This window comes from Dama dama, chromosome 5 (assembly GCF_033118175.1).
Source record: "Dama dama isolate Ldn47 chromosome 5, ASM3311817v1, whole genome shotgun sequence".
Lineage (NCBI taxonomy): Eukaryota > Metazoa > Chordata > Mammalia > Artiodactyla > Cervidae > Dama > Dama dama.
Genome location: NC_083685.1, coordinates 1786348 through 1803183, shown reverse-complemented (window position 1 = coordinate 1803183; position 16836 = coordinate 1786348). Strand labels below are relative to the sequence as shown.

At 67.6% G+C, this 16836-nt stretch overlaps 1 protein-coding gene across 5 annotated transcripts in view; it reads left to right on the top strand.

Moving 5' to 3' along the window:
• Positions 1-16836, top strand: part of CABIN1 (calcineurin binding protein 1) — a 70601-nt gene that overhangs the window by 44143 nt on the left and 9622 nt on the right. For all 5 annotated transcript variants that reach the window (XM_061141438.1, XM_061141440.1, XM_061141439.1 and 2 more), the window contains exon 29: positions 2572-2685. In XM_061141438.1, coding sequence (XP_060997421.1) covers positions 2572-2685 — 114 coding nt within the window. The remainder of the gene's footprint in view (positions 1-2571; positions 2686-16836) is intronic.

The window sequence follows — 16836 nt, the reverse complement described above, 5'->3', positions numbered from 1 at the left end:
CCAGAGCAGTCAAATTCATAGAGAGTAGACGATGCCAGGAGCTGCTGTTGAATGAGGACGGGATTCAGGTTGGCCAGGTGAAGAGTCCCAGAGGGGCTTGAGACGCGCCTGTGCCACGGCGTGAAGGCACGGCATCGTGAGCTGCTGAGTTGAAAGCGGCGCCTCTGGTGGGGTTCACGTTATGTGCTGTGTTACAGCTACAAGGAAAACTGGGGTCGATCCAAGGTCAGCGCAGGCAAGCTGGGAGTCTAGAAGTGAACGGATGCGTCTGTGGTCACTTGATTTTCACTGAGGCTGCCACAGTCCTTTCGTGGCAGAAAAGGACAGTATCCTCTCAACAGAGAGCGCTGGGCAGCCAGAGTGCAGCTGGAGGCCGGCATCTGCATTGTTCAGTCGCTCAGTCGTGTCCAGCTCTTCACGACCCCATGGACTGCAGCCCACCAGGCTTCCCTGTCCATCACCAACTGCCAGAGCTCGCTCAGACTCATGTGCATTGAGTAGGTGACGCCCTCACAGTGTGTACAGAAATTCACTTGAAATGGATCGAAGACCTCGATTTCAGGGCTGAAACCATAAGACTCCTAGAAGAAAACATACATGTACATCTTCATGACCTCGAATTAGGCAGTGATTCCATAGATATGACGCTAAAAGCACAGGTGACCAAAAATAAATAACTAAGCCAGACACTATCAAAACAGAAAACTTTTGTGCTTCAAAGGACACTGTCAAAGTGAAAAGGGGATCAGCAGAATGGGGGAGATTTGCAAATCACGCATCTGACAAGAGACTTGTATCTACAAGACATGAAGAACTCTTATAACTCATTAATTAAAAACCAGCCCAACTTAAAAATGGGCAAAGGGCCTGAATAGACATCTCTCCGAGAAGACACACACAGGGCCAGGCAGCAGCAGAAGAGACGCCCCACGCAACGACCCGTGAGGGGATGCAGGCCCAAACCACACTGGGATGCCATTGCCCCGCAGGCGTCTGGGTGCTGCCCGCCTGCAGGTGCCCAAAAACCTCACGGAGCTGTGGAGCCAGAGGCCACGAGCAGCGTGCTTCCCCAGGCGGGGTCCCTGCTTCTCCCCGGGGTCGCAGAGTCTGCGCCAGGCTGCTCTTGCCATCCTCTGCCCTCTCTGGCCCTCCTGGGTCACTGGATGTCCTGAGAGAAAGAAGCCTGCACCCCACCCGGAAGCAGCGGCTCCCCTGGGCCTCCGGGCGAGGACAGAGAGAAGAGGGCCCTGCCTGGCCCGCCCGGCCCCACCCGTGCTCCACCACGGGGCCTTCCCCGCGCCCCCCAGCCTTCCTGAGCCTTGCCCACTTCGGGGATCCTCCCCTCTGGGCCGCGGCGGCTCCCTGACAGCAGCTCCCCCTCGCCGGCGTGTCGCCAGGAGGCGATGCCCAGTGACAGAGAGTGAGGCTGGCAGAGGGACCTGAGTCACGTGAGGTGAGGGAGGGGCCTCAGCCCCCTGAGCACAGGCCAGCCCTCCCCCTCAGGCTCGGCTGGGCGCCACCCCTGTGACTGGGGCGGGGCGGGGCCCGAGGCCTCTCTGCTCCAGGTGTGTGAGGACAGGCAAGTTCATGCTGCCTGCCAGGTAGAGACGTGCCACTGGCCTTGTGAGCCCCAGGAGGGGCCTCGGGGGAGACACTGGCCTCTCAGGGACACCTCCCTGGGAGCCTGGCAGGGGGAGGGTGGGGCAGGGCAGAGGCTCATGTCTCTAAGGCCAGAGCAGGCCAGCTCCTGGGAGGAGGAGGGGATGTGCAGACAGCAGCTTTCCCCTTGGCCTCCTGGCCCTGGGATTGTCCCAGTGGCCACCGTTATCCTCCACGTGGGCATCAAAGGCCTGGAGAGGCTGGTCTGCTCCCCAGGGCTGCGGGGCATCCCCACATGGGCCGGCACACGCATGTACCTCTGCCAGCAGACCTGGGCACCCGCAGGCCTGTTTGGGGGCAGCGGGAGTGTTTTCAACAGCACGGCCTCATGCTGCAGCCTCTTGGCTCCCAGGAGCTGTCTGCAGGAGGCTGACAGACCAGCCCAGTCTGTGCTCCCCTTGAGGGCCTGGTGTTCAGGCCTTGCCCTCCCTGGTTCCACCAAGAGGTATCGTGGCCAGAGAACAGCGGACTGAGCCCCGGACAGAGCCTCCTCCCTGCAAACACGCTTCCCCTGGTGTCCTGTAGCGCCCGGCTTCCCCGGGCTCCAGGCTGTCATCCACAGCCTGGCAAGTCAGCCTGGACCCTTTGGGCTGCTGGTGGACCCCGGCAGACAGTGGAGTGCTGGGTCCCTGCAGCATCTTGCACAGCTGGTCAGGGCAAGGCATCCCCATCTATGCCCTCCCTGGGCAGTCCGAGGCCGCACTCTCCTAGGTCAGCTGTGTGGGCAAGAAACCAGCTCGGAAACACACCCGTGGCCAGCTGATCAAGCCAGGGCCGTGGGCGCCGCAGGACGACTGTCTGCAGGCGCTGCCGCTTGGCTGGCGCAGCCTGGAAGGAGGGGACCGCCCCCCTCCCCGTGGGTGCCCGGAGCTGCCCACACACTCACTCCCAACCTACTTCTTGCTTCCCCAGAACCTCCAGTGGGCCCGCGACGTGTTGCTAGGCAGTGGTATCCCGTGGCAACAGCTGCAGCACATGCCGGCACAGGGGCTCTTCTGCGAGAGGAACAAGACCAATTTCTTCAACGTGAGTACTTTGCCTTGTTGATTTCCGCGGCTGCGGATTTCCGTCATGGGCGGCGGGCGTGGGAATTGACCCCGGGGTAGGCGTTCCCAGGACCGGGAGGGCGTCCTCGGAGGCCTTGCGGGGTGGTGCAGGCGGGCGCGCGCCAGGTTGGGGAGCGGGCCCTGCCTGCCGGGAGACTCCTGGCAGGTGGCTGCCCCTCCCAGCACCTGTGGAGAGGCCTGCAGAGCTTGGCGGGGCTCTGGGGCTGCGCAGGGGGCTCCGTGCAAGGGGCCCCAGGCCCGCGCTCTGCTTCCCCCATGGGCGCCTGGGCACCTGGGGTTCTTACTGGGGCAGCGCTGCTGCAGAGAAAGCGAGTGTGGCCAGTGCTGGGCTCTCAGTGCCCCCTGGTGCTCCACGCAGGGTGGGGTCCTGCCCCTGGGGCCCCGGGTGCTCACGGCTGCCCCCCCCCCGGCCGGGCCTCCCTCCCTCACTCTGCTGGCAGAGACCGCTGGTCTGCCCTCTGCCCCCCTCACCTCCGGGTCCGCCGTCCTGCCCCCCTGTCCTCAGAGGGTGGCTTTGGCATGTTACACAGATCCTCTGAGTTTTGCTTTCTCCTGTTTTCCTTGGTGCCCTGTCACGCTGTGGGAAACTGGACGGCAGGATTGGCCTGGGCCGGAGCCGGGGGGGGGGCAGGTCTTGGGTCTGGAAGGGTGCAGCAGATGCTGGCTCTCGAGCTGAGAGGCGGCCAGGTTGGGGGTGTCTGGGTCCACAGCGCTTCTACTCAGGCGTGACCTGGGGTCGAGCGGGGCTCTGGAGCTGGAAGCCTGTCCCCGCCAGCCTCTTTCTGAGAGTGTTTCGTAGGCAAGTGGTGGACAGAACCCACAGTCACTCTGGGTGGTACCGGGGGCTTGCAGTGCGAGAGGGCCTCCCTCCCACCCAGACGCCCAGGCTGCAGCCACCGCCCCTCGTCACGTGGGTGTCCTTCCGTGGCCTGCCCACTGCGGAGCCTGCTGACGGGGCTGGGGGTCAGGACGACCCCTCTTCTCCCTGCCAGTGGGGTTACCGCCCTGGCCTGGGGTGGGGCGGAGGCCTGGGGGCTGGCCCTGAGGAGGTGCCGGCAGGGCCGTCATGGCCCCCTCATCCTCGGGGCCGGGGCTGGGAGACCCACCTCCTGCTTCTCATGGGCAGTGTCTGACAGCCGTTGAGCTGCGTAGGGCCACGCCGCGGCTACCAACAGCTGAGTCGCACGGCTGAGCCCAACCGTACCCCTAGCCCTGGGCACCCTGCCTTCCTCAGCAGCATCGTGGGGAGCAGCGACTGCTGCTCCTGTCAAGTGTGCGTGTGCAGAATCAGACGGGTCTGTCGTCCAGCTTTAGAAGACACGCCTATGTGTCTGAGTCGGGGGGTGTTTTCTGGTGGTGGTGTCTTGACCCTGAGTCTTGGGGACGTTCCCCAAGGGCTGCAGGCCACCCGCGGCCGTGTGTGCGAGCTTGCTGCGGGGCTGGGGACCTGACACCACGTGCTCCTGGTGCGGCCCGCTGCCGTGGGCCCCGCGGGCAGGCCTCGGGGCTGGGGGCGCAGGGAGAGCGTGGGACCCTCGAGGAGTCCCACAGGCAGGAGGTGCTGCCCAGCCAGGACGCGGGCGGGAGGGCACTGGGGGCCCCACGGCAGAGACCGCGTGCAGTGTCTGAGGGAGAGGCCTGGACTTGGCGCATGTCCAGCCCCCACCCCCCCCCACCCCCAACTTGACCGGGGCCCCGGCTCCCACCCACCCCTTCGCTGCCCTGGAAAGTCCCATCTGTGGACTGAGCCCAGGCGGGCTGGATCCCGGCCCAGGCTCATGTCTGGGGCGGCCATGGCCCCAGCCCAAGGCCCCAGCCCCACCCTCCGCCCCGACAGGCAGACCGGCCGGGCCTTTGCCAGAGCAGACCCAGGAGCACTGCACGTTGCTGGCTGAGGCCCCACGGCCCTGCCCGCCTGGCACGGTCTGGCCTGGGCCCCAGGGAGGGACAGGCAGACAGCATGTGGCTGCGTGACTCTGGTGGCTCCTCACGATGACCATGCAGTGAGCAGGGAGCCCAGGGTGGGCACACAGGCCGGCAGGAGGCAGCGAGGCGGGACTGGGGCTGCGGGCGGTGCCCTCCTGAGCCAGTGCCAGTCTTGAGGGGCTGCAGAGGCCAGGGGCACGTCTCTGAGGCCCAGAAGTTCCCAGGGCTCCTTGGGCAGGCGTGTGCACGTCTGGTAGCAGGCCTGCGATGGCAGGAGTGGGGCTGCTCTGTCCAGGGCAGACCTCTCTCCCCGGTAGTCGATTCAGAAACATTCCCATGGTAACGAAGCCAGAGACGGCGCTCCCTTTTTCCCCAAAATGCTCACTGATTTTAGCAAGCAGGTTCCTTTCCTGTTCCAACCCAGTTTCCAGGCTGAGTGAAGGAAGCGGTGGGAGCAGCCCAGCAGGCACTCTTCCCGCGTCCTGCGTTCTGGGCTGTGCCAGCAGCCGGCAGGGACCCGAGTGGGAGGCTGCAGAGCAGAGGCGCTGGCCACCTCTGCTCTCGGGCCCACCCCAGCTCAGGCTGCAGGGACCCGCGGCACCCGGGGCCGGCCCCTTGGCCCAGCAGGCTGGGTCCTGGTCGCTGCACCCCTCTCAGCCCACGCCCGGCAAGGTGTTGCCCCGGCAGGTGGTCACAGCGGGTGGGCGGGAGCCCTCAGCACTCTCTGGGCCCTGAGGATGGAAGGTGGCCTGCTCGGGGCTTGACGGGTGCAGCGGGGTTCTTGGTACCAGAGGGGCTTGGCTAGAGGGCGGGGGCCTTGCTCCGGCTCAGGGGGGGCAACCTGAGACTCGGATGTCACCGTCCGCAGGCACCCCTGGGCCTGTCTCCCAGTCGGAGGCTGTGGCTCTACTGATGCGGGAGTGCGCCTTCCCGGGGCTGCCTCTCCTGGCACCCAGGGCTCCCACACATGCCCGACCCGTCTGCCCTGCTGCCCGGACTCTCAGAACCAAAGCCGACTTGCATCTCGGCCTGCCCGTGGGGAGCCAAGGGCGACGGGCCCCTTCCTATGCCCAGGCCTGCCCCTTTGCCCCGGGGCCCTGGCAAATGCAGCAGCCCCCACGCCTGCTGGTCCTGAATGTCCCGACTCCACGCTGCTTAAACCAACAGGAGACACAATCGTCAGGGCGTGTCTCTGTGTCGAGAAGGGTCTGTGCCCTGGAGCCGAGTGCTCCCTGAGGGCCCTGGTAGAAGGCCCCCTGCTCGGGAGCCCGCCGGGAGCACCTGCCGGGCAGGCGGAGCAGGAAGAGGAGTCACTCTGTCCCTGGTGCCTGTGCTTCTCAGCAGGCATCCGTCCCACCCTGACCGCCTTCAGTGGCTGGTGACTAGGGGTCTGCCAGCCCCACCCGGCTGCAGAGGCCGGTGCTAGGGAGGGCCAGGCCCAGCTCCTGGCCAAGGGCCCTGAGTTCAGAGACAGTGCCCAGCAGGCAGGCCAGGCTTCGGCTGGCACCCGCGCCTTGGGGAGAGCGCCGCTGCACTGGCTGGATGTGGCCTCCAGGGCCTGGAGCTCCCCAGTGGTGTCTGGCGGGCACACGTGTCCCCCTCCTGCCCTCGAGAGCCCCGGCAGGCTCGGCCGCCCTCCCCCTGCCCTCCCTGCTCCACACCTGGGGGCCCGTGGGCAGCCCCGCCTCGCGGGCTCGCATCCGCCCCTGCCGCTGAGTCACTGCACCACCCCCGACAGCAGCCCCAAGTGCAGGGCCTTCGCAGGCTCAGCCCAGGGAAGAGGTGCTGCTCGCACACGCCGCATGTCCCCCTCCCCGGGCACCCACTGGGGCCAGGGCCACGCCGGCCCGGAGAGGACGCCGCTGCTGGCAGCAGCCCACGGCCTGTCCAAGGCTGGTCCCGCCACGTCCGTGTCCCTCGGCTCAGCCGGCTGTGACCAGTCCCCCTGCCCACACCTCGAGGCGCGTGTTGCTGGGTACGGAGCCAACTTGTGCCGGGCCAGGGCCAGTTGTGCTGAGAGGTCCCGGGGCCCCAGGCCCAAGTGCAGCAGGACGGGCAGTCCCACCTCACGGAGGTGCCAGCAGGGGAGGCGCCCGGGCCGGGACCCCACTCCCAGTCTGGGCCAGGGGAGGGACGAGGCCTCGCGCTGTCTCGTGCCGAAGCCGTGGCTGGTGGGAGGGTGAGGCGGGCGCGGGCCCGAGCGCACATGGCCACAAGGGGCAGGTGTGTCCCTCTCCAAGGCCTGCACAGCTCCCTGAGCTGCTGGGAGGGAGGCAGGGGCCGCGAGCGCAGCAGCACCGTCGTAACATCGGGTGAAGGACCCCCGGTCAGCTCAGGGGACCTAGGGGACAGGAGAGAAGGGGGCGTCCAAACCGAGGACACCCCAGCCACGGCGTAGTACGGGTCCATCCGCCGTGGTGCTATTTTTAGCATTGTTGAAATGATCGATGGGCTGGTTGCAGAAGCAGAGTAAACAAAAGAGTCACTTCAAGTTCTCCAGGGAAAAAAGACTCTGTTTCTAAGAGCCTTTAAAAGGTTAGCAAACGTGTGATGTCTTAGCTGCGCCCTGAGGTCTCCTTCCTTCCCGTGCCCCTGACTCTGCAGTTTGGTGGACTTCGTGGCCTTCACACGCGGAGCCCGGTTCAGTCTGGAGCAGGCACCTAAGGCCTTCAGGTGCACAGGGTGCCCAGGCCCCGCCCAGACAGGACCATGGCGGTCATAGGCCTCTGCACGGTGGGGCTGGGAGACCCCACTCCGGAGGGGCTGCCCCCACCTGCATGTGCACCTGGCCCCTGGGGGCCACTGTGGGCTCGCCGTGGTGCCCCTGACAGGATGCTCGGGCAGAAACAGGCAGTAGGGGCTCTAGCCCCTGGCATGTTTGAGCCCACTGACGGCCCCCCAGGCGGGCGCGGAACTCAGCCCGGGGCCCACGTCCCGCGGGCGGCCTCCACGCCAGAGTTTCTGGCCAGCTCAGGCCAGCAGCCAGGAGCTTGCTGTGTCGTGTTCCTGAGAGCAGTCTCCAGCAGGGACGCCTTTCCCACTGCGAGTCCTTTCTCAGAAGCTGGCTCCCAGGACCGGTGTCCCCGTTGAGGCTTTCTGAGGCAGGCACGTAGCAGGCTCAGCTCCGTCCCCTGGGATGCTGCCCCAGGCCAGGCGCCGTCTGGAGGACCGCAGGGGGGCAGCTTCCGGAGGAGGCCCAGGGTTTGTAGCTGCGCAGACCCACGATGGAGGGGACCGGGGTGGGGCGGGGTGTGCCTGCTGGGGCCGCGGGAGCAGGACGCAGTGGGGCTCCCAGAGCCCTGGCTGGGGCGGCGGTGCCGCAGGGACCTGTCCTCGGGGAGGGAGGCAGGGCTGCGCCAGTCTGCTGTGTTCTCAGGGCCCACAGGGCACCCGGCTCACTCCAGGTCCAGGCCCTCCCTGCAGCGTCCCGCCTGTGGGCAGGTGGCGGCCCGCGAGCCCGGGCACAGGGCGGGTGGATCCCGCAGGGCGTGGAGCCGACCCCGCCGTCGTCCCCGCAGCTCAGGAGTGTCCGGCGCGGCAGCCGCCAGGGCTGGGCCTGCGGCCCCCTCGCTTGCCGTGTGGCCACCCTGTGTGAGCTTGGGCCACGCAGACCCGACCTCGGTCCCCTGTGCGCCCGCAGGGGCCCGGCACGCACCCACCCGTGGGCTCACCCCGCTGTTGGCTTCCTGGTCCAAGCCCTCTGAGTTCAGTTTCCCCATCTCCAAAGGCCGGCCAGCTGGGTGAGGTCAGTGGTTTTCCAGCCCTTTTTCCAAAAGTGCCTTCTCACACACCCTGTTGGCAAACATGAACAGGCAGCAGCTCCCGGGGTCAGGAAGGGCTGGACCCACCTGCTCGGAGCACGCGCTCCCTGGAGGAGGGGGCCTGAGCCCGGGGGAGATCCGGGGTCCCCACCCCGCCACCCCTCTGCCCGCCAGCCAGAGCTTCCCTGCTCGGGGGCCAGGCTGCCTTTCCTTCCACTTTTCCTACTTGGAAAGTTTGACCAAGTGGCTTCTGAGAGAGCAGCAAAGCAGCAGGCTCTTGGCGCACCCCCCCCCCCCCCGCCCCGCCTGGTTTCCATGGTGACAGGCTACGGGCTCCCTCACAGGCCTGGCTGGGGACACACGCACACGTGCACACACTCGTGTGCGCCCTCGTCCCCGGCCAGCCCCGGGCCTGCCCCACACCTGGCCCCGCCTAGCTGGTGGCTTTGGGCAAGCCGGTCAGCACTGCTTAGACTGTTCTTGTCTGCCGAGTGGGCCTTACCAGACCCACCACAGGGGGCTCTGGAGGACCGCATGTGCCTTGGGGCCGCTGGGTCAGGAGCGGGTGCAGGAAGGCCCCACGGGCGGGGGCGGCCACAGCTGGGATAGGGACCTTGTGGGGCAGAGCTCACCGGCCTCCTGGGAGGGAGTGAGGGGGCTCAGGGCCAGTTCAGAAGGATGTTGCAGGAACATGGTTGATTACAAACAAATTTTGAAACATCGATCCCTGATCACGTGTAGGAAGTTGGAAACTAGGGTACGCCAGAGCAGGTGGAGCTTCCCCACCAGGCCCAGCCCATCACCAGGCAGGCACAGGCTCCGGCTCCATCCCGCCCCAGCCCTGGCCCGGCAGTGCTGGCCTGAGCTTCATTTCCAGCGAGAGGCCCAGCTGGCCCTCCTCTGGTGGGCTGGGGTGCCCTGGGCTCCAGGACCCCCATGGATGGGGATGATGCCACACGCCTGTGGGAGGGGGGTGGGCTCCGTGGGCCGTGCCGGGCCTGTTAACCTCTGGCCGTTCTGCAGGAGACGCTGGCTGTGTCTTGTGGTCCGTGCCAGATCCCTGCCCACCTCAACTTGCCCCTCCCTGCAGAGAACCCCATGTCAGTTGTCCAGGAGAGACATCGGGCACAGGCCGTGGCATACACACCCCCAAGCCCACGCAGGCCCCGCGTTAGGAGCTGGGGTCGGGTGGTGGCAGGGTTGGCCTAGTTTTCTCCATGTGCACGTCAGACGCAGCTTTTCTAGGATGTAGTCCCTCTTGAGATGAAACGGGGCAGCTCAGCAGTCCCCCAGAGACGGCCACTCTCGTTCCCAAGTCCCTGACAGGTGGGCACAGAGGAGCTGAGCCCTAGCACCCTCTTGTTCCACGGAGGCCCTGGTGAGCCCCGGCCAGGTCACCGAGACCTCCGAGCCTTCCGGCCCCTTGCTCCATACTGCCCACCCCCCAGGCCCCTGGTGCTCCCCCACATGGGCCCCCTGGCTGCCCCCCCTCCATGTGGGGGTCCTCGGCTGTCAGCGCCCAGCCCGGATGCCTGCCCCTCCTTCTTGAAGCCACTTTGGCCCCCACCCCGTCCTGGACTCACCAGGTCAGCCGAGCCAGCCATGGCCACGGCCGACCCTGCCCACAGCGGCCCTGGCACCCACGATTGGGGCCCCGGCTCTGCCGCCTGGGGCCCGGGGCCACGGGCGGGCCTGCAGGTCAGGCCCTGGTGGGCGTGCGTGCACGCGCATGCTTGTCCCCTCGGAGCTGAGCGTGGCTGCGGGCACAGCCGTCTGGTGAGGAGGACGCTGCCCCAGACCATGGGGATGGGGTCGTCCTTGCACACGGCCCAGGTCATCCTTGCACGCGACCCTCCGTTTCCCCAGGCAGGCCCCGTTCCCGCCGTGTCCTCACTCATGGGTCAGACAAGCAAAGCAGCTAGAGTCGCTGGTGCCCACAGCCCTCTGCAGAGCATGGTCTGACCTGCTCCTGAGTGCCAGAGGCTCCAGTGGGAACATGGAGGGGCGGCAGCTGGGGTCTGTGCACCTGAGGTAGAAGGCAAGTGCCTTTCCTGGCCACAGGGGACAGGAGAGGGAGCTGGCACGGTCCCAGCAGAAATGCTGCCCAGGCACACGACAGATGGAGCCGGCACCCCACAGTGGGGAGGCCCGCGCCTGCACACCAGCTGGCAGTGTGAAGGCCCAGCGCTGAAGCGTGGGCTGTGAGCTCCGAGACGTGTTCCTGCCATCTTGGGCAGCGCTGGACTCAGTCCTGGGAAGACGGGGGTTAGGTCAGGGTTAAAGGGCCGGATTAATGGCCCGCAGGATGGAACCAAGAGCAGTCTGCAGGTCTGTGTCAGCTCAGGTCTTAGGGGGTGGCTGTGTGGGGCCCCTGGGCCACGTGCTCCCCGTGGAGAGCTCGGCCAGGGGCACCTGGGCAGCAGCCAGCCCTGAGTCTGGGGGTGCAGGCCTTAGGCATGTATGGCGAAGCACAGGTGGGTGTTTCCAGGAGGGGGTGGCCACTGCAGAGGCCTGTGCTGCCCAGGGAGCACAAGGGGGCCAGAAAGGTGTGAGTAGGCCCACCATGTGCCCCGCCGGCCACAGGCCTGGGGCCTTGCCCATGTTTGTCTGGATTCCATACCCTGGGCCACCACACACCTCTTGGCCTTGGAGTCTTCCTTTCCACCCACACACGGACGAGCAGCCTCTGCCCCAAGGCCTCTGTTCATCCTCTGCTGCTCATCTGACACGGACACCGTGAGACTCCTGGACTGTGCCTCTGACCCCCTCCTGTTTCTGTCTGCCCCGCCAGGGGTGACTCACACAGACAAGGCCAGAGTCGTCCAGTCTCACCTCCTCTGGCCCCCTCTGGCTTTGGTGGCCACCCCTGGGCTCCCAGCCCCCACAGGGGTGCAAGTGCTTCACCCGAGAGGTGGTGGGGAGCAGTGAGCAGGGACGGCCAGGTGGGGCCGCACGAGGACAGCTGGTGGCCCGAGTTCCCGGCAGGTGATGAAACGAGTGTGGACAGGGCGTGGCTGCTGCGACTTGAGAACATGCGGCCCAGGCTCTCCTGGCCTGGGGCCCAGCATGGTGGGCACAGCCTTGAGTTGGCCAGTCTCACTACGGTTGTGTGGTCTCTGGGAGCCCAGACCAGGTCCTTCCAGCGCCAGGCGGAGTCCTGATCCTCCAGGGGGGTGCCAGACTGTTGCTGTGGCCCTGGAAGCAGGGTGGCCCAGGAGTGCAAAAGCTGCCGGCCGAAGGCTGGCCTTGGGCCTGTTTGGGTCGGGGGCATGTGGCGAGCCTGGGAAAGCTGGTGGGCAGGAGCCAGCCTGGGTGGGACAAGCGGAAGCTACTTGGCTTGGGGAGCTGTCACCAGGATGGGCCAGGCGGCCCTGAGGCCTCTGGGTGTTGGTCAGTCGTGGTGCTGACTGGGCTGGGGGAGAAATGGTATGGTGGCTGGTGCCTGGCCTGGGCTGGGGGCAGCGTCTCTCCATCAGCCCTGTCCCCGCTGCTGCCCCGCCTCTCCTCAGCCAGGGTGGGAGAAGCAACCAGGGGCTGGGGGATGACTCCACGGGGCTGCTCCACAGGAAACCGCTGGGGAAGGCGCCGTGCACTCCCTGGGGCTTTGGCTGCCCTGCCAGGAGGGACGCCCACTCTTCCTCTCTGAGCACCGCGGAGCTCTGCAGAGGGGTCCTGAGCCTGCCTCTTGCCCAGCCCCGCTGCTCCTCCCCGTGTCATCTGCTCCTGGGACTCACAGCCCAGCTAGAGAACCTGCCCCTCCCAGCTGGAAAGACCCCTGCAGGGCGCAGTGGCCTCTGTCCTGCCCTCCCTGCTGGAGGGTGGTCCTGCGAGAGTCAGCACTCCAGCTCCCACCGCTCCTCTGGGTCAGCGAGGACACCCCCCACTCGCCCAGGCGTCTGCCCTGCACAGGACACAACTCCAGGGCCCCGGGCACAGAGCTGCTCCGCTGCAGGATGTGGACAGCCCTGTCGCCCTGCCGTCCACCCTCCTGGACGTCCCTGCCCCGCTGGGCCTGGGACGCCTGGTCCCACAGCCTCCCGTGGCAAGGGCTATGCCCCCCAGTACCGCCGGTGGCCTGGCCCGGAATCTGCTCGGATTGGCCGGCCAAGTCAGTCGTACCGCTGGGCCTGCTTCCAGGCCGAGCAGCGAGCGCCCGCGCCCCGTCCGGCCCCGCCGCCCCGCCCCGGCCCGCCGAGCGAGCCTCCGCGCCGTGGCCCGGCGCCCGCCCTAGCTCCCTGCACAGATGCCACGGCGGAGCCGGCGGGTAGGAACTTGCCTGGGGCGGGGGGCCGAGGGGGCGGGCCGCGGCCGTCCAGTCCTTCTGCCCGCGGGCTCCCCGCGCTCCGGAGCTTCGGCTCAGTCCCTTGGGCCGGCTCGCGCGCCCGACCCCCCGCCCGCCCACCCGCCCGGCGCGGCAGGAAGCCCGCGGGCCGCGGTTTCCCGGGCGCCGCGGCGGAGGAAGTCGGCAGGCAGCGGGGCCGCGGCGCCCCCTGCCCCCGGCCGGGGCCGCACAGCGCCAGGTGGGCGGCGGGCGCGCGGGGGCGGCGGGGGCCGGGAGAGAAGCCCGCCCGCGAACCCCAAGCGAGTCCAGCCGGCCCGCCGATGCCGCGAGTGGGTGCGCGGGGGTGTGCGCTGCGCCAGCCGCCCGAAAGCGAAAGCCGCCCGCCCGTCGCCGACCCGGCAACTTCGCGGCGGGCGGCGCGGGCCCGGAGCTACGCGGGCCGCTCCCGGGGCTGGTGAGCCGGCCGGCGGGTGGGCAGCGGCGCCCGGCGCGGTGCTTCCCCGGCTATAAATAGCTGCCGTGCGGGGGCGGGCAGCTGGTGCCGGGTCCGGCGAGCGCAGGGCCTACTCCCCGCGCTGGGCCGGGACGCTGCCCCGCCGCGAGTGGGCGGGAGGGCGCGGGCGGGCCCCGGCGCAGTTGCCGGGTGGGCTGCCTCCGCGCACTTCGTTGTTTGTCATTTCTGCTTCTCCCCGGAGGGGGAGGGGACGAACAGTCTGGCAGTTCTGGGGACCCCGTGTTGTGCGACGTCTCATCTGGCAGAAGAGCCTGGAAACGGGCGGGCGCCGGCTGCAGGCAAATGGCAGGCTTCCCCAGCCCCTGCCTGCGCGAGGGACTCTTCCCGGTGGATGCCGCGGGGACTCCTTGCCCTGCTCGGCCCAGCCTGGAGGGCTCCCCGGGCCAGGGCAAGGGCGCCCCTGGCGGCCTCTGTGTGACCCTACGGCCAGAGGCGGCCCTCAGGGGTTTGCAGAGGAGGCCTCAGGACTTCCTGCCCCCAGGGGTGCTCACTTAGCCGGCCCTGGCACGCCCTTAACCCAGGGCCTGGAGCCAGCTGGTGGCCCTGACTGCTGTGGGAGGCGCCCGGCCCTTGGCTTAGCAGGGCTTCAGGGAGATGGGAGCAGACAAGCTGGATACTCCGTCCTGTCCACCGGGGCAGTTCCTGGAGGAGATGGAGCCGAGCGGGCCCGCGAGGGGAAAGGTGGTGTCTGGCTGTGCCGCTGCCCCAAGTCCGGGACAGGCGGCGTGGCCCCGGGGGTGCGGGGCGGGGAGTAGGCTGAGTTCTGCTGTGGATCCTGGAACTGGTCTCTCCGGGGGAGGTGTGAGTGGGACGGGAGACGGTGGGGGGGTGCCCCGTGAGTACTGTTGGCCCCGTGGGCAGCAGGTGCAGCCTTGCACAGCCCTCCCTGTTGTTCTTCAAGTGGTCGTGCTGTTGGGGAGGTTTGCATGGGTTCCAGGTAACAGGTATCTCCCCAGGACAGTGGAGGACGCTGGTATCCTCCCCAATGAGGCCGCTCCTGACCTCAAAGCCTCGCTGTCCGGAGACCAACCCCTTCCTGGCTCCGCTCGGGGCCAGCCTGCAGCACCGAGGCGGTCCTGGAAACGAAGTCTTCATGTCTCTCGGGGGGAAAGGCCCCTGCTCTCCTACCCTGACACCCACCCACGCCCCCGGCCCTGCTGAGGGCTCCCTCTAGGCCCCTGCTGTGCGGGGTGGGGTGGCAGCGGGCTCTCCTGGCCCCGCCTGCTGGGAGCGCTGAGTCACCGCTGCGCCCTTGCCAAGGGGGGCAGGAATCCCTCTGTCGGGGAGGCGGGCTCTCCCTCGGGTGCTCTGTGAACAGGGAGCTTGGGCTGAGCAGCTCTGGGAAGGGAGCTGGCTGGGGGCTGGGCCGGTTGGGGCAGACGGATGGAGCGCTGCCCGCATCTCTGGCCAGGCAGACTCAGCCTCTGGAAGGGGTCCAGCCTCTGGGGAGGGGGAAGAGCTCTTACCTGGCCTTCTTTCTGATGATGGTGAAGATGCCTCCCTGGAGGTCCCTCCGGAGGGGACTTGGAGGAGTTGGGGCTCCCCCGCGGGGTGATGCACCGGGGTCACTTGAAGTGATGGGGAGTTTGTGATGAGGTAGGAGAATCTCACGTGTGCTCCGTTACCGAGTTAAACACTAGGATGAGAACTTCGTGTTCCTCCATGCCATCTGCTCAGACACCCGGGTCACAAGGCCAGCCGTAAGGGGCTGCCCATTCCCTCCCCACCCGCCCCCCACCCCCACTGGGCTGAGGCTCCTGCTGTGGGGTTTCCTCTCTGGCTTTTCCTGAGCCACCCACTCCCCAGAGTCCTGGATCTCTCCTCGCTTCCTCCTCAGCCCAGCCTCTCTCCTGTCCCCTTGCCCTGTGGCACAGACCACTCCTCCAGGGGAGCGGCTGACCCGTCAGTGTGATTCCCCAGGTCCTGGGATGTGCTTGGCTTTCTGTGCAGTGGCCCAGCCAAGCTGCCCTGGGGGACCCAGGGGCCCTCCTCACACCAGCGGGGCTCCATCTGGGGTGCAGACCTCCCAGGCCTGCCACCTGTGAGCTGCCCCGAGGTGGAGGGCACTCGGAGCAGGGTTTGCAGCCTTGACCTGGAACGTTCCTTTTCTGGAGGTCTTGTAGGCCGGCCGGGTAGCCCCCAGGAGGTCATCTCTATGCAGGCAGTAGGCCGCCTACTGCCCGAGAGGCACGCAGATGAGTTCAGAGTCTAAGGGGCTGCAGGGCAGGAGGCAGGTTGGCCCTTGACACCGCCCTGGAGCCCCTACTTGGGCGGGCTGGGCTTGGGAGGGCCCCAAGCGGACGCAGGCCCTTGGGGCTCACCTGCCCCGCCGCCAGCTTCTGCCTCTTTCCCTCCGAGACCTCTGGGCCCCGCGGCCCCACCCTCCCTGCTTCCTCCCCCAGGCCTCGGGTGCAGCTCTTCTCGGTCTTCCTCGGTGCTCCCAGCACAGTTCCTCTCCCCTCTGCCCGCCTGTTAGGGCCGTGCGGGTGCCCAGGGCACAGCTGCGTCCTGTGCATATGGCAGCCGGGGTCAGTGGGAGGAGCCGGCAGCCTGAGCTGGAGGACAGGCTGGCACTGGGGCCCCAGGTCTCGGTCAGGAAGCCTCTAAGGCCATCGGGGTGCTGGGGAGGCCCCTGGCTTCCCCCAAGCCTGTCTGCCCGGCCAGAGACTGAAGTGACTTGGTGTCCCTGCCTGGTCCCTTGCAGCCCCGATTCTGGGCAAGTCACTGGCCGCGTTGCTGACTCCTCGGTCCTTTGTGAGCGTCCAGGGAGGAAAGGAGGGTGTGCAGAGCCTGGGTGAGGAATCTGGCGCTGGAGCCACGGTCTCAGTCCCACCCCAGGGTCCCTGGGCCGCCTTGCGCATGGCTGGTTACATATTCCAACTGTCCCTGCCAGTGTGGGCATGGGACGAGTGTAGGTCTCCACTCAGCCCCCCAGAGCCTGAGCCTTGCTGTCCCCCCCTGCCAGAGGAGCCTGGTCCCCGGGGCTGAGCAGGGCTTGGGCTGTGCGCCTCGCAGCCTGCTCTCCTGCCCTGGCGTTTCCTGGCTGCTTGCTTTCTCCGGGGAGGTTTCGTCTCCACCCTTGGAGTGGGGGGGCCTTGACTGAAGGGCGGGGTCCATGAAGGCTACAGGTGGGCCCGGGGCCTTGGAACGATCCCGAGGCCTGGGATCCCAAGCGGTGGCCCGGTGGAGGTGGAGACCTGGTGGGATCTGCTGTGAGGACCGGGACCGATCTGGGTCGCTGCCCTCCATCCACCTGGCTCAGAGCTGGCCCTGGGCCCCATGGAGAGGCCGTTGCAGCCACCCTTCTCTGCGCAGGGAGCATCTAGGGTGGTGTGGAGCGGCCAGCCAGCCAGGAACCCAGGGGCGGAGGGAGAGGAGCCCCGGCCCCTCTAGGAAGAGGCTCTCCTCAGACCCGGGTATGCTGGGCTCAGGCTGATCTGTGGGCCTCAGCAGTGCCCCGTGCCCAGGGGGGCCTCTCCCGTCCGTCCACTCCCTGGGACCCCACTCCCCGGGCCCCGCTTCCCAGCCGCCCTTGAGAGCAGACCGCCTGTCCGTGGGCTAGCTGCCTCGGTTCGGTTTCCTTAAGAGCAACAGCAGCATGCCCAGCTCTGGGCTGCAAGGAACATT